The sequence below is a fragment of the Miscanthus floridulus genome, chromosome 3 (genome assembly GCF_019320115.1).
Source record: "Miscanthus floridulus cultivar M001 chromosome 3, ASM1932011v1, whole genome shotgun sequence".
Taxonomy (NCBI): domain Eukaryota; kingdom Viridiplantae; phylum Streptophyta; class Magnoliopsida; order Poales; family Poaceae; genus Miscanthus; species Miscanthus floridulus.
Window position 1 is genome coordinate 128,768,804 of NC_089582.1, and position 23,643 is coordinate 128,792,446.

The window sequence follows — 23,643 nt, forward strand, 5'->3', positions numbered from 1 at the left end:
TAAGGTAGGGAACGATTCGTAATAGTCACAACCATGAGTGGTTCAAACGGTAGGAAGGTCTCCATTTATAAGCCAGGGATGGATTGAGTAGCCTAAAACCCCCACATCATGTGGCGAGCCACGGGAGGTTAAAGCCAAAGTTAGACGCCCACGTAAGGTCAGGAAATTAAGACCCTCTCAAAGGCAGGACTAGCATAGCGTCAACAAGACCACTCGGCCCCGCCTGGGTCACGAACCCCAAAACATGGAACACTCGCATGACAAGGCTCAGTAGTCACGTACTACGTTGTCAGGGTGTCTTAACAAGGCCAAACGTAATGGCCATCTACCGCATTGAACGCACCAGCCCACAAGGGGTTGAGCAACGAAGCTCGAATAGGCCACGACTACGAACTCGCGCACAAATACACACGCATCTCAGCACCTTCACGATCGCTTCATGGTCGCAAAAATGCTCGGGGGCTACTATCAGGGTTATAACCTCAGGGTGCCTCAGGGCACCAATTAGTTAGCAGGTCGAGTGGCCCACAATACATCAGCCAGCAAGAGCTCGAACAACCAAGGCCCAGCTGATCCAAGAAAACCAAGCCAAGCGCTAAGGCGGGGGGCGGCCACGACCCCCTCATCAGACTTAGCCACACAGCGTACGAGAGACGCACGACCTCTCCACCGTCCCAACCCCTGGGAGGAACGGGGAGAGATCAAGGCCAACCAAACACGCCCGCTCTAACAGGAGTAGGCACGCTGCGCTGACCCCGCAAGGACTGAGGGGACAGCGGTCACCTCAGTCTGGTCAGACGCTACCTCCGCATCACGCAATCTAGACAAGACAACACCGCCCAAGACGGTGATGGCCGGTACGATGACCACCGTCCAAATACAGCCCGACAAGATGCATGTACGATCCTACCCACTATGGGATGAGATCCACGACGAGAGCCTTGATTTCGAGGCCAACCAGACCAATGGAAGCCATGACCCCAACGATCGGGATCGTGGCCCTCAGCTCCACAAGCCAACTAGGCGATCGACGACCCAGAGGTGGCTACCAACTACTATACGACACCCTAGGAAACCAGGAGGAGATGACCAAAACCATGGCAGAGACGAACCACCACCGTGCCTACAGTGCCGCCACGACCGGCACAGTAGCACCATGCCACACCATGCCACGACATGGCCACAGGACCGTGACGACAACCACGTCCGGACGTGCACCACAAGATAGTATAGCTTGCAAGCCAAGTTAGCTAGGACCTCCCTCAAGCTCACGACTCTTTGGTCGGGAGAACCCCCTTCTCTATACACATCATGGCCCCGAACTCTATATAAGGGCAGCCAGAGCACCCATCGGGGACAGATTCGGATCCTCTACCATTTTACTCATTCTCCATCATAGTAGGGCTCCTGGAGCTTCCTTTCAGACAGTCCATCTCATAGCTCCAGCTCTCCAACCTCTTTCACTATTCTTGCACCCCTATTGTAAGAACTTCAGAGCATTCAAGCGAGGAACACGCACACGATCATCTCTGAGACTGAACGTAGGGTTGCGGCCTGAACCAGTATAAATCCTCGTGTCGTTTGGATGCTACTATCGTATTCCTAGAGCAACATGGCAATCGTATAAATTTACTACTCCGATTTACAAAACACTGACAAGTAGGTAGAACATGCCGGAATATGCCTTAGCTGTCACAAGGGCGTTCTTTTACTCATTAAATGTTGTAACCGTATCCTATAAAAGGGGGAACTCGGCTCCCAATGAAAGAGAGGGTAATTCCGCGACTCGAGACCCTAAGTGTTGTCTCGGTAATCGTAATACAGCACGCCGAAGGCCTTCACTTCCAGGTGAAGCCTTCGGTGATTGGGAGGCGAGCTGCAGCGCGCTCCCCCGTCTTTGTCTTGTCGGGACCTTCAATTCCCAACAATATACATAATACATTCTATTGCAGAAGCAAATTTGTAATGGGTGCGCTTTATTCTCTAGTTCCATGATACAGTGAGGAACTGGAACTTTGTTGATATTGATAGTACAGTATGATACGGTTTTATTCCGACATGCCTGATGCTGAGACGAGTCCCCATCGTTCCTTCAGTTCATGCCCTCGATGGGAGCATGCAGTTTCCGATCTCTGCAGGAAACAATGAGAGCAAACATTATCTCATCCTCTATTGAGTGCACAGAATCTTATCTTAATTACTAGTAGTATTCAGTCATGGCTAGAATCCTTTATTTGCGTAATTCTCTTCATTTTTTTTTGTTTCTTATTAGAAATAATTAAAAATAGATCATAGAGATTCACACAAAAAACATTGTATACTTTAATCAACATTGAAAATAATAGGTACGGGCATATTCTATTTTCTAAAAAAAACATCATATATGTCATTATAAAAGATGATTTAAACTAACCCCTAAATCAACACCTAAAGTAGCCACCTATTCCATATTATGAAATAAAAATCTAAAGTAACTCTAAATCTACACCTAAATTACCCACATATGTCATTACTAAAAATAATTTAAAGTAACCTTTACCCACCTCTATCCTTATTAAAAAAATCAAAATCCTCTCAAATTAACTTAATATACCAGCATTTTTATTGTGGAAAAATAAATAATCATAAAGTAAGACTTATATATGTTTCTGAATACCCATTTCTACCGCTATATATATATGTTTTTAGGTGCCCACTTCTACCATTTGACATTAAAAAAAAAACTGGCTCAAAGTAAGGTGTATGCCATAAAGGAGACCAAATATACATGCATGCATAATATAAGCAATATAAACATTTTTATAGTTAGTAGTCATGAAAATTGTTTCCTTCATAAACACGTACCAGTAACACTGACAATTTCTATTAAGATAAGTATCTGTTAATGCAATGTCGTGGGGGAGTATTTCCTCCACATGTTGATTTTTTTTAGTTATATCAGTATTTCATGACAATAAATTATATAAACTGTTTACTTTAGATAAAATTATATATTTTGAATGAGACATTGTGACAATTACATTGATTCATTTACCTGTAACAATAATATTTTCATTAAAAAATATTCACACACATAATTGTTTGATAGAAGAAATTTAACGAAATGATTGTCTATACGAAATAATTGTTTGGTCAAATTTAAGATGGTTTGACCGTCTATAAAAAAGTTGGAATGATTTGTAATTTATAATGGAGTGAGTATTATTTATTAAACATAATGTATATCTCTAACTATCTAAGAGTATAGTAAAAGCTAGCTACGCACCTACATAAGCCAAAGTGTCATTTAATTTGGAACGGAGGGAATATATAGGTGTGGTTGGAACTCACTTGGCGCCTGGTGGACAACGGAGGCAGCGCCGGCGAAGTCGCAGGTGCCGCTGGCCCGGCCATTGCGCTGGTAGTAGCTGTTGAAGGCATGCGAGGCGTGCGCGGCCTTGGTGTTGGGTTCGAAGCACGTGGCACCGGGCTGGATGGCGCTGCAGTCCGCGCCGTGGCCGCACGCGTAGTCCAGCGCCGCCTGCAACCGCGCGTCCCCGACGGCCGCGTTTGCAACGCACCAGCTCGACTTGGCGTCGCAGGCGCCTATATGTATCTCTCGGTGAAGCCGCCATGGACGAAACACCGAACGAGGAACCAGAACTACGTGACATCATGTGCAAATATGTGGCACTTACCGGCTGGTTCCTGGTAGACAACGGAAGCAGAGCCGGCGAAGTCGCACGTCCCGCTTGCCCGACCCTTGCGCTGGTAGTAGTCGTTGAACGCGTACGAGGCGTGGGCGGCCTTGGTGTCCGGCTGGAAGCACGTCCCGCCGGGCTGGATGGCGCCACAGTCGGCACCGTGGCCGCACGCGTAGTCCAGCGCCGCCTGCAGCCGTGAGTCCCCAACGGCCGCGTTTGCAACGCACCAGCTCGACTTGGCGTCGCAGGCGCCTATATGTATCTCTCGGTGAAGCCGCCATGGACGAAACACCGAACGAGGAACCAGAACTACGTGACATCATGTGCAAATATGTGGCACTTACCGGCTGGTTCCTGGTAGACAACGGAAGCAGAGCCGGCGAAGTCGCACGTCCCGCTTGCCCGACCCTTGCGCTGGTAGTAGTCGTTGAACGCGTACGAGGCGTGGGCGGCCTTGGTGTCCGGCTGGAAGCACGTCCCGCCGGGCTGGATGGCGCCACAGTCGGCACCGTGGCCGCACGCGTAGTCCAGCGCCGCCTGCAGCCGTGAGTCCCCTACGGCCGCGTTCGCCACGCACCAGCTCGCCTTCGCGCCGCCACCGCCGCCACCGCCGCCGCCGCCGCCGCCACCACCGTGGTGGAAGTCGAATTCGTACACCTTCTGCTCGTTCGGGTAGAACAGCCCGAAGTTCTGCTCGATGTCGTCCGGCCCGTCACCTTTCTGGTTCTCATTGAAAAGCGCGAAGATGTAGACGTCCATGTCCGCGTCGGGCCGGTGCGGGGTGCCCGTGTTGCCGGACAGCACGCGGTTGATGACGTTGTTGACGTACGCATGGGCATTGGCTACCGAGGCAACGGGGTACCCGTCGTCCCCGGCCATCAAATGCCTCCGGCCTCCGCGTGGCGGCCTCCGGCCGGGTTTGGGTCTTCCGCCCGACGGATGCCCAGTCTCCCCAACGTGTGCTTTCAAACTGGTAAACCCCAGGTCATCCATGGCATGGTACGTGGCGTCGAGCTGGGCGTCCAGGAGGCTGTAGTACATGACGCCGCGGCCGTCGTCGTCGTCGAGCTTGAGGCCGGCCGTGTCGTCGTCGTCGACGCGCACGCCGGGGTTCGAGTTCCCCAGGGCGTAGTCGAGGGAGATTTGGTCGGGATGCTCGGCGTACGCCAAGTACGGGTAGATATTGATGGTGAGGTAGGAGTCCGTCCTCTGCAGGAAGCCGAGCATGGGCTTCATCACGCTCTGCGCGACGTCGTCCCGGAACCTGCCCGCGGACGGCGGGTACGAGTCCGTGACCGCCGAGAAGGCGACCGGCGTGGACACCTTCACGGCGTCGGCCAGGCCCAGCTGCGCCAGAGCGTCGTGCACGTTGGCCATGGCCCGGACGAGGTCCGCGTTCAGGTCCGGCCTCGAGTCGAACACCTCGTTGCCCACGGCGACGCCGTGGATGCGCGTGGCCGGGTGGTACGCCGCCACGTTGCTCCGCGCCCACCGGAGCGCGTAGGACGGGTCGGAGGCCGCGGCGGCCAGCTCCTCGTTGGGCAGCATCACCAGCACCTTGATGCCCGTGTTGGCCAGCGACGTCAGCACCTTGGCGTTGGCGTCGTACAGCCTCACCATGGTGATGCCGTTCTGCTTGAGCAGCTGCACCACCGACGCCGGGTCCGGCAGGTCGTTGGCCACACTCCCGTAGTTCACGCCCACCTCGCCGCCGGCCTCTGCTGCACCGAGGAGGAGGAGTAGCGGCAATGCCGCTCCGAGGAAGTGAGCGAGCGCCATGATAGGCTCCGCTGCTGTGGCGCGGGGCACTGGGCAGCAGCCGATTGATTGGGCTGAGCAGGACGAGGCTAGCTGCTGAGTCCTGATCAGTATGTGACGACGATGATACATGAACCAAAGGTTGGGTGGGTGGGAATTTATAGGAAAGGTCTAGGCGCTGCATGCGATGCACAGTGGTGGGTCCCGCCGGCGGCGGCGAGCAACATGCGTTTAGCCATGCAAGTGCACGATGCAGTAGCATATCTGTAGTGGTGGATAACGAATTGAACCCTGCCCAACCCACTTTCGCGTGAGTGATCCCCGTCCTGTCCAGCCCACTTCGGCTTCGGCCTGGATCGTGGCCTCTCTCTCTCTCTCTCTCTCTCTCTCTCCCGCACCTGCAGGCCGGCCCGTCACTTTGTGCAGCTTAAAAAACGAGAGAAATACTGAAGGCAACCAGGCTACGTTGCCGCCATCGTATCACCTCATGTGCAATAAACATTTGACAGGCGTGCTTGACCAAGGAGTGATGAAATTTAGGTTTACAAATACGTCTTAGATTCGTAGATTTAATTTCTTAGGCGATTTTATCTTTCTCTAAGATATAATATCTTTCTTCCTCTAGCGCCATCCACTAACGCACTAACAAGGAAGATCATGTGTAGGGATGAAAACCGTCATGTATAATGTATAGTTTAGGGAATCCCCCCCCCCCCCCCCCCCCACACACACACCCACCACCACCACCACTTTCATTGTCACAATTTTAATTGGAATCAAAATTTAAACCACGAAAAACGGTTGGGAAATGATACCAGGGTCTGTCCGAATGTTGAAAAAAAGGAGTATTCACCAATAACATGTCGATAATGACAACATTAGGAAAGAAATGTATGTCCAACACACACCACAAAGTCGAGGGACAGACAGTAATACAAGGAGTATTTTCAGAAATTGACATTTTCTATTAAGTCATGTATTTTCTAGAACTTGAACCCACAACCTCTAATCTTACATATTCACTCTCCATTACCACACACTAACTTATGATTTTGAATAGGATGTTATCTTTCTCTATTAATTTTTTGGGAATTTTGTATTAAATATTTGGACTCCTAAATGATTTTAAAATGAAAAAGTTTCATCTACAAAGTTTTAGATCTCGTTGAGCTCTACAATTTTGGTATAGAGTGTGTCACCATCAGAGATAGTTTAGAAACTTCGAGTATGAAAATCTAACAATTTTTAAAATGAATATTTGAGACTAAATATTTTTAAATAAAAACTTGTCAACTACAAAGTCATAGATTGCATTGACAACTACATGTATACCTCATGTCAACGTACAAAGTCATTTGAAAATTTTAATGTTTGAATTTCAAAATCTTAGAATATAAAACAGATATTTAAGAATCTATAAATGACTTCAAATCAAAAACTTGTTAACTACATAGTTATATATTATATTGAGAAGTACAACTTTGGTATGGACCTAGACCATATTGAGAAGTACAACTTTGATATGGACCATATCAACATCTAAGGTTGTTTCAAAATTCTCAAATTTAAAGCGATCTCATTATGTCTGTTTTTGTAAATGATTAACCGAGGCGGCCGTTTGTAGACCTGCCTAAACATTTGTAAGAGACGGCTCCTAAAAATGCCCACCTCTATTAATTAGAAAGTCTGTCTTCTGACATCCTTTTTTATAGCGAAAGAAGGGGGGAACTCTTGATGTACTAGGTGTTAACGGTGCATTGCTATGAATATTCGTGATGTTGTTAATAGTTTATTCTAGTTTGTGTTACCGGGCTTGAATGAGAAGCATATATATAGTTAAAATGCAATGGTTAGTCCTAGCATTTGATTCTTCAACACCTCCACACTCTCTAGTTCGTTCACTATCATTTAGTACTGCAGTTCCGAGCAAAAATAAATGTCAAAATTCACATTCTCAATGGTACATGTGCATTCCACATTTATGGTATTAGTATGTGTCATCAGCTTATCTTGGATATGGATCAGTGAGTGTGACCTCGTTCACTGTGATACCTTCTTGGAAGATCACATCAGACCGGTCATAACCACAAAAGTGTTGCTGCTCATACGGCTGAGAAACAACAGGTGAGGCTCTCCCGAAGAACGCAGGCTGTGCCGGTGCCTGGAGCTCCATGCTGTCCCTTGTCAACATGGAAACGACGGATGAAATATCAAGCCTGTCGTCAGGATCAGACTGGACGCAGAGCAGCCCAATTTGGATGCATCTTAGTGCTTGGGTTCGAGAGAATCCATCGAGGGTTTGGTCCACTAACTGCGATGCCATCCCTTGTATCCAGCATTTCCATACCTGCAAAAAGATGTTGGCCACCGGTTCGCGGTTTGTCAGTTGAAACTTCAGTTCATGATATGGATTTCTGCAGTGCAAAATGAGGGTTACATACATCGCTCAGGAGATTCACGGTATCGCAGTCATTAAAACTGGTGTTCCTTCTCCGAGTTACAATTTCAAGCACTAGCACACCAAAGCTGAAAATGTCGATTTTTGGTGATACACTTCCGTGTATTGCGTACTCTGGAGCCATATAACCACTGCAGGTACGTGATGATCAGTTAGGCGTATTTGATACCTTCAATATATATTTGAAAGTTTAATACTTGAATGATCAGAGAGAGTACTATGTTCCAGCAACCGTAGCTGTTTTGGTCTGCGTATGGTCTCCCAGCAGTCTTGCTAGTCCGGAGTCTGAAATCTTTGGATCCGCATTCTCATCAAGCAGGATGTTGTTGGCTTTCAGGTCTCGATGAATGATCCTAATTCTTGAATCCTCATGAAGGCACATTATTCCCTTGGCAATGCCAACAATGATGTTGTCCCGCTGATCCCAAGTTAGCTTATTTCCCGTTTCAGTGTCTTCTGGACGAAATGATAAATCATTAGACGGTTTTGCAAGACAGAACTAGATGATGCAACATGTCTGTTTTATTTGCTAGCCTTACATATGGACCAGAGGTAATTTGTTTGCAGGAAGTACAACAGTGAATAAGTCTATCACTGAACATGGACACATGGTACCCCAAATGTGAATGATTTATATTATCAGACCTTTGGAACATTGGCATGTGTTGTTTTTAACCACCATCCTACAGTGCTGAGTTTTATGCACAGCTGAAAAAATATATAAAGGTGCCAATGAAGTAGAGAAGATACCAAACAGAAAGTTGTCGAGGCTTCCGTTCTTGATGTATTCATAAACAAGCATCTTCTCATTCTGATGCACGCAAAACCCGTGTAACCTGACAAGGTTCCTATGCTGAAGCGATGCCAATACCTGCAATTCATTATGTAGCTGCAGCAGTCCATGTCCAGTGGCACTGTCTAAAAGTTTCTTTACTGCTACTTCTTGCCCGTCTGGGAGCTTCCCCTGGCAGAGATTCTTTCATCAGAATTTGACAAGAGAGCAATACTTGCAGTTCATTCATACAAGTCTTTATTCCCAAAACTAGGGATAAAAAGATATATATACAACCTTGTATACAATACCGAAACCACCTTCGCCGATCTTAAGGTCCTCTGAGAAGTTTTCAGTTGCTTCTTGCAGTGTAAAAAAGTCAAAGACGGTGCACTTCGCTCTGCCAATTTTCTCCAACGCTGTTGTGTGTTGTATTAGCACATAGTATATAAGACATGTCAATGTACGGAAGAATGGAACATTCCAGTTCTTGAACAGACAGTAGTTATGCTACTACTCACAGCGACTGCGACCATTCTTTTTGGCAATCTTTCTCCTGAAGCGAACCAGAGCGACAGCTGAAAATATCACTACCAACACGACGAAACAAGCGACCCCGGCGGCGATTCCTGCTGCTCTCCTCCTCCCTGCATGCACTAATGGAGACCCGTGAAAAAAGAAAACTAACTTGAGGCAGTAGTAGAATATCAGCAATTCTCACACAACTCAGAGAGATTTTCCTGCAGGAGGAAAACAAGCCATGGCGGGAAGCTACCTGCTCCGGTCTTTCAATACTGGACACGGGTTTTTGCCGAGTGCCCTAAACGCTCGGCAAACCCAAGTTTGCACTCGGCAAAGACCCGCCGACGTAGCTTTTGTCGGCAAAGGGTTCTTTGCCGAGTGCAATATATCAGGCAGTGCCACGTCAGCACTCGGCAAAGAAAAGTTAACCTAATGGAGACCGCCCGTCTGACGTCTCATTTGCCGAGTGGTGACGTGTTGGGTCCTCGGCAAAATATATTTTTATTTTTTTTCAAAAAATTCTTTGCCGAGTGCCACAGCGTCGGCACTCGGCAAAGTGCCCAGTTTTGCCGAGTGCTTTGGACCAGGCACTCGGCAAAGTGCCCAGTTTTGCCGAGTGCCATGACTATAGCACTCGGCAAATCTGGGACCTGAGCCGGTTTTGCACAGTTTTGCCCAGTTTTGCCGAGTTCTGTTGTCATGACACTCGGCAAAGGCACCTTTGCCGAGTGTTACACTCGGCAAAGCTGGAAATTATTCTTTTTTTTTTGTTTTTTGCTTCCCATCTTTACAGACAAATAAATCACATATTCACAACCATCACATGCCCAGAATCACAATATATATCACATAAATGCCTCGTCCATAGCAATATCCATCACATACACGATATAGATCACAATGTATATCACATCCACATCCATCACAATATCCACATCCAACACAACCATCACAATATCCATCACAGGATCCAACACAAGTCTAAGTCCATGAAACATAAGAAAAAAGACCAATCCAAGGTACCTACTGTCACCCTTGCCACCCGGAGTGTGAAGAAGGGCCACCTGGCCCCCCGGGCTGTGGAGGAGGGCCAGCTGGCCACCCGGACTGTGGAGAAGGGCCAGGTTCACTTGGATGCGTCGAGTGGTGCCCTTGAGGAGTCGGGTTCGAACCCGCGAACGGTGGCTGTGCAAAGGAAAAGCGAATTCATGAGTTTCTGCAGGAGGGTCGCACAAGCTAAAGCAATAAACAACCATACTGTCGGTGTTTCGTACAAGCACCGGCAAGTAAATTTATAGTAATGCGCGTTAGGTTCGGATGGTGTGCTAAAGGACACAGGAATTATATTGGTTCGGGCGGAACGTCCCTACGTCCAGTTTGTTGCTGCTTGTGTTATTAGCACCGTAAACGATCTGTAGTAAGGGATACAAACTGCCGAGAGAGGGACTGGTCCCAAGTCTCTGATCGAAGGATTGAAAGGTGGTCAAGAGCTTCGTAGCTGCTTGAATGTGTGTGAGTGCGTTCTATTGTTCGGTCCTATTTTTTCCCGTCCGTTTGATGGAGGACATGCCTCCCCTTTTATAGATGAAGGGGCTGGCTTTACAAGGGTGAGAGCTTCAGTGTTTCGTACACTACCTAGTCTTGTGGCTCCTGTTTACCTGGTCAGGTCCCCCATTCTGATGAGTGCGCAGGAAGATAAGTGCTTATGATGTCGTCAATATCTCTATAGGATGTCAGATTAGTCACAGCATGCTGCCCCCAGGGTATGGGTTGTGGTACAGTAGTTTTGACTTAGGGGCCTCCCCCCAGCCTTGCTCCACACGCCTTCTGGTTCCCATGATGAGAATTCGGGGTCGGGGTCCGGTGTAGCGCCGTGGCCAAGGCTCTCTGACTTGGAGGACCTGAGGGGTCGGGAAGAGGGCCCCCCGCTCCCTTGGGTCCATAGCGTGGTGACGGAGTATCCGTCGTTCGTGGAGATAGCAAATCAGTTCTTGGAGCGTAGCGGTTGTCGTATATCTTCGTTGGGTTCCGTGTCCCAGAGCTGAAGGCGGCGCCTACAACTCTATAGAGTGAGGTGCACGCACCTGTAATACCTTTTGGGCTCTGCGGCGCCCGGAAGGGTCTAAGCATCAGTCCTGTCGTTCCCTGACAGTTCTCTTCCTGTCAGGGCGCAGGGTATGGTTGTTGGAGTCATGGTTGACCCGAACGTCTTGTCTCGTCCTGTACCCATCGTTACCAAGGATAGATATCGATCAGGGCGAGGCTCGTTCTGGGCCGTCGGGTGAGGCGGAGGCCAATCCCTATCTCCTGGGCGAGACTAACCTTATCCCTCCGGGATCGGGCGAGGTGGAATCTATCCCTTAGCCTTCGGGCGAGACCGAGCCCGCCCTATAGGCGTCGGGCGAGACGGAGATTAGCCTTGAGCCTTTGGGGCGAGGCAGGGTTATCCCATAAAGGCGTCGGGTGAGGCTGACCCCACCCCTCCGGGATCGGGCGAGACGGAACTCATCCCTCAGCCCTCGGGCGAGACCGAGCCCGTCCTCAAGGCGTCGGGCGAGACGGAGTTTATCCCTCGGCCCTCGGGCGAGACCGAGCCCGTCCCAAAGGTGTCGGGCGAGGCGGAACCGAACTCCTGTCACTCGAACAAGGGATGACATGGCGCCCTTATGCGTCCAGAAGTTTTCTACATTTGGTGGTTATCGGTTCCATCCCCTGGGGTACCCTGGTATTAGGTCCCCGACAGTAGCCCCCGAGACTCTAGGTGATTCAGGTAGAACCGCCTGGAGGGTGTTGATTGATTTCGTTGAAGCTAATTTGCCGGAGGGTGCGCGCGAGCGCACCCGATGGGTGTAGCCCCCGAGCCCCCGGGTGACTCGAGTTGAGTCGCCCGGGGGTTTGTACCGGCCCCTTCGTGGGTATGGCTGAAGGACTTAGTTTTACATCAACTGGGTGTTTTTCCGAGTGGGTCGTGGCGTCCCGTTTGCTAGAGACTGATTCGGAGCTATCCCAACTGGCGCTTCTGCGCTTGATGGCGGATCGTTCGCAGATTCCTTCTTAGTTGGGCCGGCCGGCGAGTTTCTGGGCCCTAGGTGGGCCAAAGAGAAAGGAACAGGCCTTTGTGGCCTGCGCTTCCCCGGTGGGTAGAGAGTCTGGATTTGTTTGGGGAAGGCGAACCGTCCGCCGAGATTTTTGGGGTGAGAGGATAGGGACTGCGGGCGCGTGTCCCGCGATGTGACGCGGTGGCGCGCGTGGCAGGCCCGGAGATCGAGGCGGATGGTTGCCCTTCTCATGTCCGTCGCCACCTATAAAACCGTAGGGTTCGCCCCCAGGGTTCCGTATTTCGCTCCCCTTCCTTTGCGTTCTGAGACATCCGCCGCCAATCTTCCCAGCCTCTCACGCCCGCATCGCCACCGTTCGACCGGCCTGCGTTCGTGTTCCAGCCGCCGTTAAGCTCGCGCCTGCCCTTCCCCCCTACTGCTTCAATGGAGTTGTGGGGCAGAACAAGCATCACTTCCTGGCGTTTGGAGGGCCTCGTCCGCCGTGGCCTTCTCCGCCCACAATCCGCCGTCCAGGAGTGGTTGCTTCCTGGCGACGAGGGTGAGCCGGTGCCGCCTGAAGGGTATGTCGTCTCCTTTGCCCTCTTCCATGAGCGGGGATTCGGGGTACCCGCGCATAGATTCCTTCGGGGGTTATTAGATTACTATGAGGTAGAGCTGCAGCATCTAACTCCCAATGGGATACAGCATATGGCAGCGTTTGTTGCCCTGTGCGAGGGTTTTCCTGGGGATCGATCCCCACTTTGATCTGTGGCGGCATTTCTTTAGCGTTAGTCTGTCGAGGAGGAAGATTGGGGGGAAAGAAGTAGACGCACCGATGGGGTGTGCCAGCATTCACCTGCGCCATACCCGATCGAAGGGTTACCCGTACATGCGTCTAGCCACATCCAACAAGGGATGGCATTCGCAATGGTTTTATGTTAGGGATGATGCGAGTGCCCCCCTACCGAAGTACACCGGACGTCTTATTATGGATGCTCCGGCGTCATGGGGCTGGGGCGTCCAGACTAAAGACAAGAAGCACATCTCCGACCTCCTCTCCGCCCTCCATGCCCTAAAGGGTCGGGGTGTAAAGGGGTCGGGGATTATCGGTGCTTACCACGCGAGGAGGGTGGCGCCACTGATGGCGCGCGTGCTTCCCCTGCATCGGATGATGCCAGGGATGTTGTTCGAGGGAACGGTGCTCGTTGACGAGGCGCTCCCTTATTCGGAAGTGGCGCAGCGTGTCAAGGAAGCGACGGAGCCGACGAAGGATTCTGCCGGCATGGTCCTCGACATCGTGTATCCGGTGCCCGGGCATCCTCCAATGCGGCCGGAGCCTGGGTTCTTCGAATTCGTAAGCCCTCTTCCCCTGCACTCTTTTCTTTCTCCTGAATCTCCCTTTTTAATACTTGCTTTTGTGATGTTGGGGCTAGCCGAGGGGGCTAGTCTTCAAGGATAGTCCGGCTCCACTGCCGAAGGATAGGGCTGTGGCGGCGGCGAATCGACTCGTGGCCGAGCGGGACAAGAAGGCAAAGGAGGAGATGAAGAAGGCGAAACGACTGAAGCAGGAGGCACGGGATCGGGGAGAGGACGTGAGCAGTGAGGATGACGACGATGATGATGATGACGACGGTGACGACGAGGTAGCCGTCGACGTGGATTGGGGCGTCCTGGAGGATGAGGAAATGCTGACAAGTGGCCACCCACCCGTGCAGGGGTCCTTTGCTTTTCATGCAGAGGGAAGTGAATCAATGAGGTCGGTGGAGGCCGGCGAATCCGCCGCTTCGCACGGCGTGCCGGTCGAGGATCGGTGGATGGGGGACGCCGGGCTTGTTGCCGCCGACCCTGAGGCGATCGTGGAGGGGGGTGGTACTGGAGCCGCGCCCAGCTTTGGTGCCGCGCCTTGTGAGGTGATGGAGGGGAGCAGCTCTGGTGCTGCGCCCCGTGAGACGAGGGAGGGGGACGGCTCCGGTGCCGCGCCCGGCGAGACGATGGAGGGGAGCGACTCCGGCGCTGCGCCCGACGAGATGAACCCCCCTGCCCCGGGGCAGGGGGCAGGTATGAAACGGTCCCGTCCGGACGAGTCAGAGCAGGGATCTGGGGATTTGTCCCCAAAACGCTTCCGTCGGCCGAGGACGTCAACGTAAGCTCTTGACTCCTCTGTTTTCATCTTTTTTCCATTTTTATTTTGACTTAACGGTTATTACCTCTGTGTAGGTTCTTGCGGACGGGTCACCCCCTGGGGCTGGCGCCCAAGAAGAGTCTCGCCCTTCAAGCGGGACAGACGGCGTCGCCTGGAGTCACCCCTGTTTTGGGCAGGGGTGGTGCCGATGTTGGGGCCGCGTTGGCCGAACCGACGGCGTCCATAGTGGCTCCCACGCCCGCGGAGGCCACTGAGCGAGCGGCTTCTTCCGCGGCGGGCATGGAAGAGCCGGCCGAGGACCGCATACCGCCGGTGAAGGTGATCGTGACTGCGCCGAGCCAGGATCAGCCGGGCGCGGTCGTGGTGGCACCCGAGGGCGTGGTGCAATCCGCGCCACCAGGTGCCCATGTGGATCCGCCCGTGGCGCCCGAAGCGGTCCAGACGGAGGAGGGTCCATCCGGAGGGTCCTTGAGTGCGGCGGTGGTGCCACACAGGGTCAGGAGGGAGCCGCCACCGACCCCCTTGTCGGGAGGAAGCCGCTCCCCTGCGCGGGGGGAGCCGCCGCTCCAGTGGATGGCTGCTCAGGACCCGACGTCGGCTCTTTTCTCGCTCGATGATCATTCCGAGAGTATGGAGCGAGAAGGTCTTGACATCGGGATCTCGACCATGCTGAACGCCCTGGATCAGGCCAGAGGAGCCCTCCGTGAGATCGTTATCCCTACCTCTCAGGTATTTTCTGGACTTTCTTTTTTCTTTCTTCGTGTGTTTGTGGATTCTCGCATTTCTGATATCAGTCTTATTCTTCTTCAGATTCTTGTTGCTCGTAGCCGAAAAAAATCCCAATTCCTCCGTGAGCAGAAGGCAGAGCGGGATCGCCTCTCCGAGGAGGCCCGGCTGTGAGCAAACATGGCCGCCCAGCTTGCTATCGTCCAAGAGCGGGAGGCCCAGGCGCGTCAGGATGCGGAGGAGGCGCACGGGATGTTCGAGGACCTGTCGGCGAGGTCCAAGCTGGATGGAGAGGAGATTGCCAAACTCCAAAAAGAATGAGACGAGCTGCTGCAGAGGAATGCCGCGGCTAATGACAAGGCCAGCGAAATCCTGAAGGAGCTGGAGATGGAGCGGGACCTCCGGCAGAAGGCCGAGAGTAGGGCCACAGCCCTCCAGCAGAAGGTGGACGAGGACGTCGGGGTGGTCTGCTCTCTCCGGGCGGAGCTTGATGGCGCGGTGAAAGGAAAGTTGAGTGCCGAGAACGTCGCCGCCAAGCTGGAGAAAGAGGCTGCCTATACGCGCAGGGCCCTTCAGGCGGAGAGCGATGAGCATGATCTTCTACAAGCTGCGGTCGGGGTGGTCCTTAACGCCCTGAATGTGACGGAGCCTGTGGAGACCAGCCCGCTCGCGGCTCGTGTCGGAGGTATCACGGCTCGGGTGGGCCAACTTGAGGAGAGTGCCTTTCACGCCGGGATTACCCAGGCCTTCACCGTCGCCCACGCCCATTATGAGAAGGAAATAAACCTGAGGGTGATGAGCGAAGGCTTTCCGTCCACCTACGAGGATGAAGAGCTGGAGGAAATGGAGAAGATGGTCGCTCCTCTTGCGAAGAACCTGGCAGACAGTCTGAAAGAAATGGTTCTCCCTTCGCGGGAGTAATTAGTCGAACAATTTTGAGAATAGCTTATATGTAATATGTGGACAAGTGTCGGTAATTTCGAGTTGGAAGCCTATTACTCCCACGCAGGGAGAACCATTTCTTCAGACTGTCTGCCAGGTTCTTCGCAAGAGGGAGCGACCATCTTCTCCATTTCCTCCAGTCTTCATCCTCGTAGGTGGACGGAAAGCCTTCGCTCATCACCCTCAGGTTATTTCCTTCTCATAATGGGCGTGGGCGACGGTGAAGGCCTGGGTAATCCCGGCGTGAAAGGCACTCTCCTCAAGTTGGCCCACCCGAGCCGTGATACCTCCGACACGAGCCGCGAGCGGGCTGGTCTCCACAGGCTCCGTCACATTCAGGGCGTTAAGGACCACCCCGACCGCAGCTTGTAGAAGATCATGCTCATCGCTCTCCGCCTGAAGGGCCCCTGCGCGTATAGGCAGCCTCTTTCCTCCAGCTTGGCGGCGACGTTCTCGGCACTCAACCTTCCTTTCACAGGCCATCAAGCTCCGCCCGGAGAGAGCGGACCACCCGACGTCCTCGTCCACCTTCTGCTGGAGGGCTGTGGCCCTACTCTCGGCCTTCTGCCGGAGGTCCCGCTCCATCTCCAGCTCCTTCAGGATTTCGCTGGCCTTGTCATTAGCCGCGGCATTCCTCTGCAGCAGCTCGTCTCATTCTTTTTGGAGTTTGGCAATCTCCTCTCCATCCAGCTTGGACCTCGCCGACAGGTCCTCGAACATCCGTGCGCCTCCTCCGCATCCTGACGCGCCTGGGCCTCCCGCTCTGGACGATAGCAAGCTGGGCGGCCATGTTTGCTCACACGGGCCTCCTCGGAGAGGCGATCCCGCTCTGCCTTCTGCTCACGGAGGAATTGGGATTTTTTCGGCTACGAGCAACAAGAATCTGAAGAAGAATAAGACTGATATCAGAAATGCGAGAATCCACAAACACACAAGAAAGAAAGAAAAAAGAAAGTCCAGAAAATACCTGAGAGGTAGGGATAACGATCTCACGGAGGGCTCCTCTGGCCTGATCCAGGGCGTTCAGCATGGTCGAGATCCCGATGTCAAGACCTTCTCGCTCCATACTCTCGGAATGATCATCGAGCGAGAAAAGAGCCGACGTCGGGTCCTGAGCAGCCATCCACTGGAGCGGCGGCTCCCCCGCGCAGGGGAGCGGCTTCCTCCCGACAAGGGGGCCGGTGGCGGCTCCCTCCTGACCCTGTGGCACCACCGCCGCACTCAAGGACCCTCCGGATGGACCCTCCTCCGTCTGGACCGCTTCGGGCGCCAGGGCGGATCCACATGGGCACCTGGTGGGCGGATTGCACCACGCCCTCGGGTGCCACCACGACCGCGCCGGCTGATCCTGGCTCGGCGCAGTCACGATCACCTTCACCGGCGGTATGCGGTCCTCGGCCGGCTCTTCCATGCCCGCCGCGGAAGAAGCCGCTCGCTCAGTGGCCTCCGCGGGCGTGGGAGCCACATGGACGCCGTCGGTTCGGCCAACGCGGCCCCAACATCGGCACCACCCCTGCCCAAAACAGGGGTGACTCCAGGCGACGCCGTCTGTCCCGCTTGAAGGGCGAGACTCTTCTTGGGCGCCAGCCCCAGGGGGTGACCCGTCCGCAAGAACCTACACAGAGGTAATAACCGTTAAGTCAAAATAAAAATGGAAAAAAGATGAAAACAGAGGAGTCAAGAGCTTACGTTGACGTCCTCGGCCGACGGAAGCGTTTTGGGGACAGATCCCTAGATCCCTGCCCTGACTCGTCCGGACGGGACCGTTTCATACCTGCCCCCTGCCCCGGGGCAGGGGGGTTCATCTCGTCGGGCGCAGCGCGGAGTCGCTCCCCTCCATCGTCTCGCCGGGCGCGGCACCGGAGCCGTCCCCCTCCCTCGTCTCACGGGGCGCAGCACCAGAGCTGCTCCCCTCCATCACCTCACAAGGCGCGGCACCAAAGCTGGGCGCGGCTCCAGTACCACCCCCCTCCACGATCGCCTCAGGGTCGGCGGCAACAAGCCCGGCGTCCCCATCCACCGATCCTCGACCGGCACGCCGTGCGAAGCGGCGGATTCGCCGGCCTCCACCGACCTCATTGATTCACTTCCCTCTGCATGAAAAGCAAAGGACCCCTGCACGGGTGGGTGGCCACTTGTCAGCATTTCCTCATCCTCCAGGACGCCCCAATCCACGTCGACGGCTACCTCGTCGTCACCGTCGTCATCATCATCATCGTCGTCATCCTCACTGCTCACGTCCTCTCCCGATCCCGTGCCTCTGCTTCAGTCGTTTCGCCTTCTTCATCTCTCCTTTGCCTTTTGTCCCGCGCCACGAGTCGATTCGCCGCCGCCACAGCCCTATCCTTCGGCAGTGGAGCCGGACTATCCTTGAAGACTAGCCCCCTCGGCTAGCCCCAACATCACAAAAGCAAGTATTAAAAAGGGAGATTCAGGAGAAAGAAAAGAGTGCAGGGGAAGAGGGCTTACGAATTCAAAGAACCCAGGCTCCGGCCGCATTGGAGGATGCCCGGGCACCGGATACACGATGTCGAGGACCATGCCGGCAGAATCCTTCGTCGGCTCCATCGCTTCCTTGACACGCTGCGCCACTTCCGAATAAGGGAGCGCCTCGTCAACGAGCACCGTTCCCTCGAACGACATCCCTGGCATCATCCGATGCAGGGAAGCACGCGCGCCATCAGTGGCGCCACCCTCCTCGCGTGGTAAGCACCGATAATCCCCGACCCCTTTACACCCCGACCCTTCAGGGCATGGAGGGCGGAGAGAAGGTCGGAGATGTGCTTCTTGTCTTTAGTCTGGACGCCCCAGCCCCATGACGCCGGAGCATCCCATAAGACGTCCGGTGTACTTCGGTAGGGGGGCACTCGCATCATCCCTAACATAAACCATTGCGAATGCCATCCCTTGTTGGATGTGGCAGACGCATGTACGGGTAACCCTTCGATCGGGTATGGCGCAGGTGAATGCTGGCACACCCCATCGGTGCGTCTACTTCTTTCCCCCCAATCTTCCTCCTCGACAGACTAACGCTAAAGAAATGCCGCCACAGATCAAAATGGGATCGATCCCCAGGAAACCCTCGCACAGGGCAACAAACGCTGCCATATGCTGTATCCCATTGGGAGTTAGATGCTGCAGCTCTACCTCATAGTAATCTATAACCCCGAAGGAATCTATGCGCGGGTACCCCGAATCCCCGCTCATGGAAGAGGCAAAGGAGACGACATACCCTTCAGGCGGCACCGGCTCACCCTCGTCGCCAGGAAGCAACCACTCCTGGACGGCGGATTGTGGCGGAGAAGGCCACGGCGGACGAGGCCCTCCAGACGCCAGGAAGAGATGATGCTTGTTCTGCCCCACAACTCCATTGAAGCAGTAGGGGGGAAGGGCAAGTCGCGAGCTTAACGGCGGCTGGTGGGTGGAACACGAACGAACGGCCGGTCGAACGGTGGCCGATGCGGGCTTGAGAGAGGCTAGGGAAGAATTGGCGGGCGGATGTCTCAAGAACGCAAAGGAAGGGGACGCGAAAATACGGACCCTGGGGGCGAAACCCTACGTGGTTTTCATATGGTGGCGACGGACATGAGAAGGGGCAATCATCCGCCTCGATCTCCGGGGCCTGCCACGCGCGCCACCCGCGTCACATCGCGGGACCACGCGCCCGCAGTCCCTATCCTCTCACCCCAAAAAATCTCGGCGGACGGTTCGCCTTCCCCAAACGAATTCAGGACTCTCTACCCACCGGGGAAGCGCAGGCCACAAAGGCCTGTTCCTTTCTCTTTGGCCCACCTAGGGCCCAGAAACTCGCCGGCCGGCCCAAATAAGAAGGAATCTGCGAACGATCCGCCATCAAGCGCAGAAGCGCCAGTTGGGACAGCTCCGAATCAGTCTCTAGCAAACGGGACGCCACGGACCCACTCGGAAAAACACCCAGTTGATGTAAAACTAAGTCCTTCAGCCTTACCCACGAAGGGCCGGTACAAACCCCCGGGCGACTCAACTCGAGTCACCCGGGGGCTCGGGGGCTACACCCATCGGGTGCGCTCGCGCGCCCCCTCCGGCAAATTAGCTTCAACGAAATCAATCAACACCCTCCAGGCGGTTCTACCCGAATCACCTAGAGTCCTGGGGGCTACTGTCGGGGACCTAATACCAGGGTACCCCAGGGGTGGAACCGATAACCACCAAATGTAGAAAACTTTCTGGACGCATAAGGGCGCCATGTTCATCCCTTGTTCGAGTGACAGGAGTTCGGTTTCCGCCTCGCCCGACACCTTTGGGACGGGCTCGGTCTCGCCCAGAGGGCCGAGGGATAAACTCCGTCTCGCACCCGACGCCTTGAGGACGGGCTCGGTCTCGCCCGAGGGCTGAGGGATGAGTTCCGTCTCGCCCGATCCCGGAGGGGTGGGGTCAGCCTCAACCGACGCCTTTATGGGATAAACCCTTCCTCGCCCAAAGGCTCAAGGCTAATCTCCGTCTCGCTCGCTGCCTATAGGGCGGGCTCGGATCTCGCCCCGAAGGCTAAGGGATAGATCCGCCTCGCCCGATCCCCGGAGGATAAGGTTAGTCTCGCCCGGAGATAGGGATTGGCCTCCGCCTCACCCGACGGCCCAGAACGAGCCTCGCCCTGATCGATATCTATCCTTGGTAATGATGGGGTACAGGACGGACAAGACGTTCGGGTCAACCATGACTCCAACAACCATACCCTGCGCCCTGACAGGAAGAGAACTGTCAGGGAACGACAGGAACTGATGCTTAGACCCTTTCGGGCGCCGCAGAGCCCAAAAGGTATTACAGGTGCGTGCACCTCACTCTGTAGAGGTGTAGGCGCCGCCTTCAGCTCTGGGAACGGCAACCCAACGAAGATATACGACAACCGCTACGCTCCAAGAACGGATTTGCTATCTCCACGAACGACGGATACCCGTCACCACGCTATGGACCCAAGGGAGCGGGGGGCCCTCTTACCGACCCCTCAGGTCCTCCAAGTCAGAGAGCCTTGGCCACGGCGCTACACCGGACCCCTCGACCCGAATTCTCATCATGGGAACCAGAAGGTGGGAGCAGGCTGGGGGGAGGCCCCCTAAGTCAAAACACTGTACCACAACCCATACCCTGGGGGCAGAGATGCTGTGACCTTAATCTGACATCCTATAGAGATATTGACGACATCATAAGCACTTATCTTCCTTGCGCACTCATCAGATGGGGGACCTGACCACGGTCAACAGGAGCACACACGACTAGGTAGTGTACGAAACACTGAAGCTCTCACCCTTGTAAAGCCAGCCCCTTCATCTATAAAGGGGAGGCATGTCCTCCATCAACACGGACGGGAAAAAATAGGACCGAACAATAGAACGCACTCACACACATTCAAGGCTACGAAGCTCTGACCACCTTTCAATCCTTCGATCAGAGACTTGGGACCAGTCCCTCTCTCGGCAGTTGTATCCCTTACTACAGATCGTTTAGGTGCTAATAACACAAGCAGCAACAAACTGACGTAGGGACGTTCCGCCCGAACCAATATAATTCCTGTGTCCTTTAGCCACACCATCCGAACCTAACGCGCATACTATAAATTTACTTGCCGGTGTTTGTACGAAACACCGACAGTATGGTTGTTTATTGCTTAGCTTGTGCGACCCTCCTGCAGAAACTCATGAATTCGCTTTTCCTTTGCACAGCCACCGTTCGCGGGTTCGAACCCGACTCTCAAGGGCACCACTCGACGCATCCAAGTGAACCTGGCCCTTCTCCCACAGTCCGGGTGGCAGCTGGCCCTCCTCCACAGCCCGGGGGGCCAGGTGGCCCTTCTTCACACTCCGGGTGGCAAGGGTGACAGTAGGTACCTTGGATTGGTCTTTTTTCTTATGTTTCATGGACTTAGACTTGTGTTGGATCCTGTGATGGATATTGTGATGGTTGGTGGATGTGGATATTGTGATGGATGTGGATGTGATATACATTGTGATCTATATCGTGTATGTGATGGATATTGCTATGGACGAGGCATTTATGTGATATATTGTGATTCTGGGCATGTGATGGTTGTGAATATGTGATTTATTTGTCTGTAAAGATGGGAAGCAAAAAACAAAAAAAAAGAATAATTTCCAGCTTTGCCGAGTGTAACACTCGGCAAAGGTGCCTTGCCGAGTGTCATGACAACAGAACTCGGCAAAACTGGGCAAAACTGTGCAAAAACCGGCTCAGGTCCCAGATTTGCCGAGTGCTATAGTCATGGCACTCGGCAAAATGGGCACTTTGCCGAGTGCCTGGTCCAAAGCACTCGGCAAACTGGGCACTTTGCCGAGTGCCGACGCTGTGGCATCGGCAAAGAATTTTTTGAAAAAAATAAAAATATATTTTGCGAGGACCCAAACACGTCACCACTCGGCAAATGAGACGTCAGACGGGCGGTCTCCATTAGGTTAACTTTTCTTTGCCGAGTGCTGACTGGCACTGCCTGATATATTGCACTCGGCAAAGAACCTTTGCCGACAAAAGCTACGTCGGGTCTTTGCCGAGTGCAAACTTGGGTTTGCCGAGCGTTTAGGGCACTCGGCAAAAAACCCGTGTCCAGTATGAAAGACCGGAGCAGGTAGCTTCCCGCCATGGTTGTTTTCCTCCTGCAGGAAAAATCTCTCTGAGTTGTGTGAGAATTGCTGATATTCTATACTGCCTCAAGTTAGTTTTCTTTTTTCACGGGTCTCCATTAGTGCATGCAGGGAGGAGGAGAGCAGCAGGAATCGCCGCCGGGGTCGCTTTTTCGTCGTGTTGGTAGTGATATTTTCAGCTGTCGCTCTGGTCGCTTCAGGAGAAAGATTGCCAAAAAAGAATGGTCGCAGTCGCTGTGAGTAGTAGCATAACTACTGTCTGTTCAAGAACTGGAATGTTCCTTCTTCCGTACATTGACATGTCTTATACTCTGTGCTAATACAACACCAACAGCGTTGGAGAAAATTGGCAGAGCGAAGTGCACGTCTTTGACTTTTTTACACTGCAAGAAGCAACTGAAAACTTCTCAGAGGACCTTAAGATCGGCGAAGGTGGTTTCGGTATTGTATACAAGGTTGTATATATCTTTTTATCCCTAGTTTTGGAATAAAGACTTGTATGAATGAACTGCAAGTATTGCTCTCTTGTCAAATTCTGATGAAAGAATCTCTGCCAGGGAAGCTCCCAGACGGGCAAGAAGTAGCAGTAAAGAAAACTTTTAGACAGTGACTGGACATGGACTGCTGCAGCTACATAATGAATTGCAGGTATTGGCTCGCTTCAGCATAGGAACTTGTCAGGTTACACGGGTTTTGCGTGCATCAGAATGAGAAGATGCTTGTTATGAATACATCAAGAACGGAAGCCTCGACAACTTTCTGTTTGGTATTTCTTACTTCATTGGCACTTTATATATTTTTTCAGCTGTGACAAAAACTCAGCACGTAGGATGGTGGTTAAAAACAACAACATGCCTGTGTCCAAGGCTTGATATTAAATCATTCACATTGGGGGGTACATGTGTCCATGTTCAGTGATCGACTTATTCACTGTTGTAACTTCCTGCAAACAAATTACCTCTGGGTCCATAT

General features: G+C 53.2%; 2 protein-coding genes and 1 pseudogene across 2 annotated transcripts; 1 reads left to right on the forward strand and 2 right to left on the reverse strand.

Moving 5' to 3' along the window:
• Positions 1–1,679: 1,679 nt before the first annotated feature.
• On the reverse strand, positions 1,680–5,546 carry LOC136546899 (glucan endo-1,3-beta-glucosidase-like). Its single transcript, XM_066538849.1, has 4 exons — positions 4,028–5,546; positions 3,678–3,935; positions 3,331–3,585; positions 1,680–2,132 (listed from the first exon to the last, which is right to left on the reverse strand). The coding sequence occupies exons 1-4, from the start codon at positions 5,460–5,462 to the stop codon at positions 2,098–2,100; spliced, it is 1,983 nt and encodes a 660-aa protein (XP_066394946.1). The 5' UTR covers positions 5,463–5,546; the 3' UTR covers positions 1,680–2,097.
• A 1,900-nt stretch (positions 5,547–7,446) lies between these two features.
• Positions 7,447–9,433, reverse strand: LOC136544425 (cysteine-rich receptor-like protein kinase 8). The gene is made up of 7 exons (XM_066536593.1): positions 9,427–9,433; positions 9,193–9,318; positions 8,969–9,090; positions 8,650–8,863; positions 8,118–8,355; positions 7,883–8,030; positions 7,447–7,788 (listed from the first exon to the last, which is right to left on the reverse strand). Exons 1-7 carry the CDS (start codon positions 9,431–9,433, stop codon positions 7,447–7,449), a joined length of 1,197 nt encoding a protein of 398 aa, XP_066392690.1.
• A 4,549-nt stretch (positions 9,434–13,982) lies between these two features.
• The window catches only part of LOC136544426 (cysteine-rich receptor-like protein kinase 6), a 19,711-nt pseudogene continuing 10,050 nt past the window's right edge, over positions 13,983–23,643 (forward strand).

Coding starts and splice junctions, on each gene's coding strand:
- LOC136546899 (XM_066538849.1), bottom strand. CDS start 5,462: ATGGCGCTCGCTCACTTCCTCGGAGCGGCATTGCCGCTACTCCTCCTC. Junction 3,936..4,027: donor TGTCTACCAGGAACCAGCCG/GTAAGTGCCACA, acceptor AGATACATATAG/GCGCCTGCGACGCCAAGTCG. Junction 3,586..3,677: donor TGTCTACCAGGAACCAGCCG/GTAAGTGCCACA, acceptor AGATACATATAG/GCGCCTGCGACGCCAAGTCG.
- LOC136544425 (XM_066536593.1), bottom strand. Junction 9,091..9,192: donor AAAGAATGGTCGCAGTCGCT/GTGAGTAGTAGC, acceptor AACACACAACAG/CGTTGGAGAAAATTGGCAGA. Junction 8,356..8,649: donor CCTCGACAACTTTCTGTTTG/GTATCTTCTCTA, acceptor CATTTCGTCCAG/AAGACACTGAAACGGGAAAT.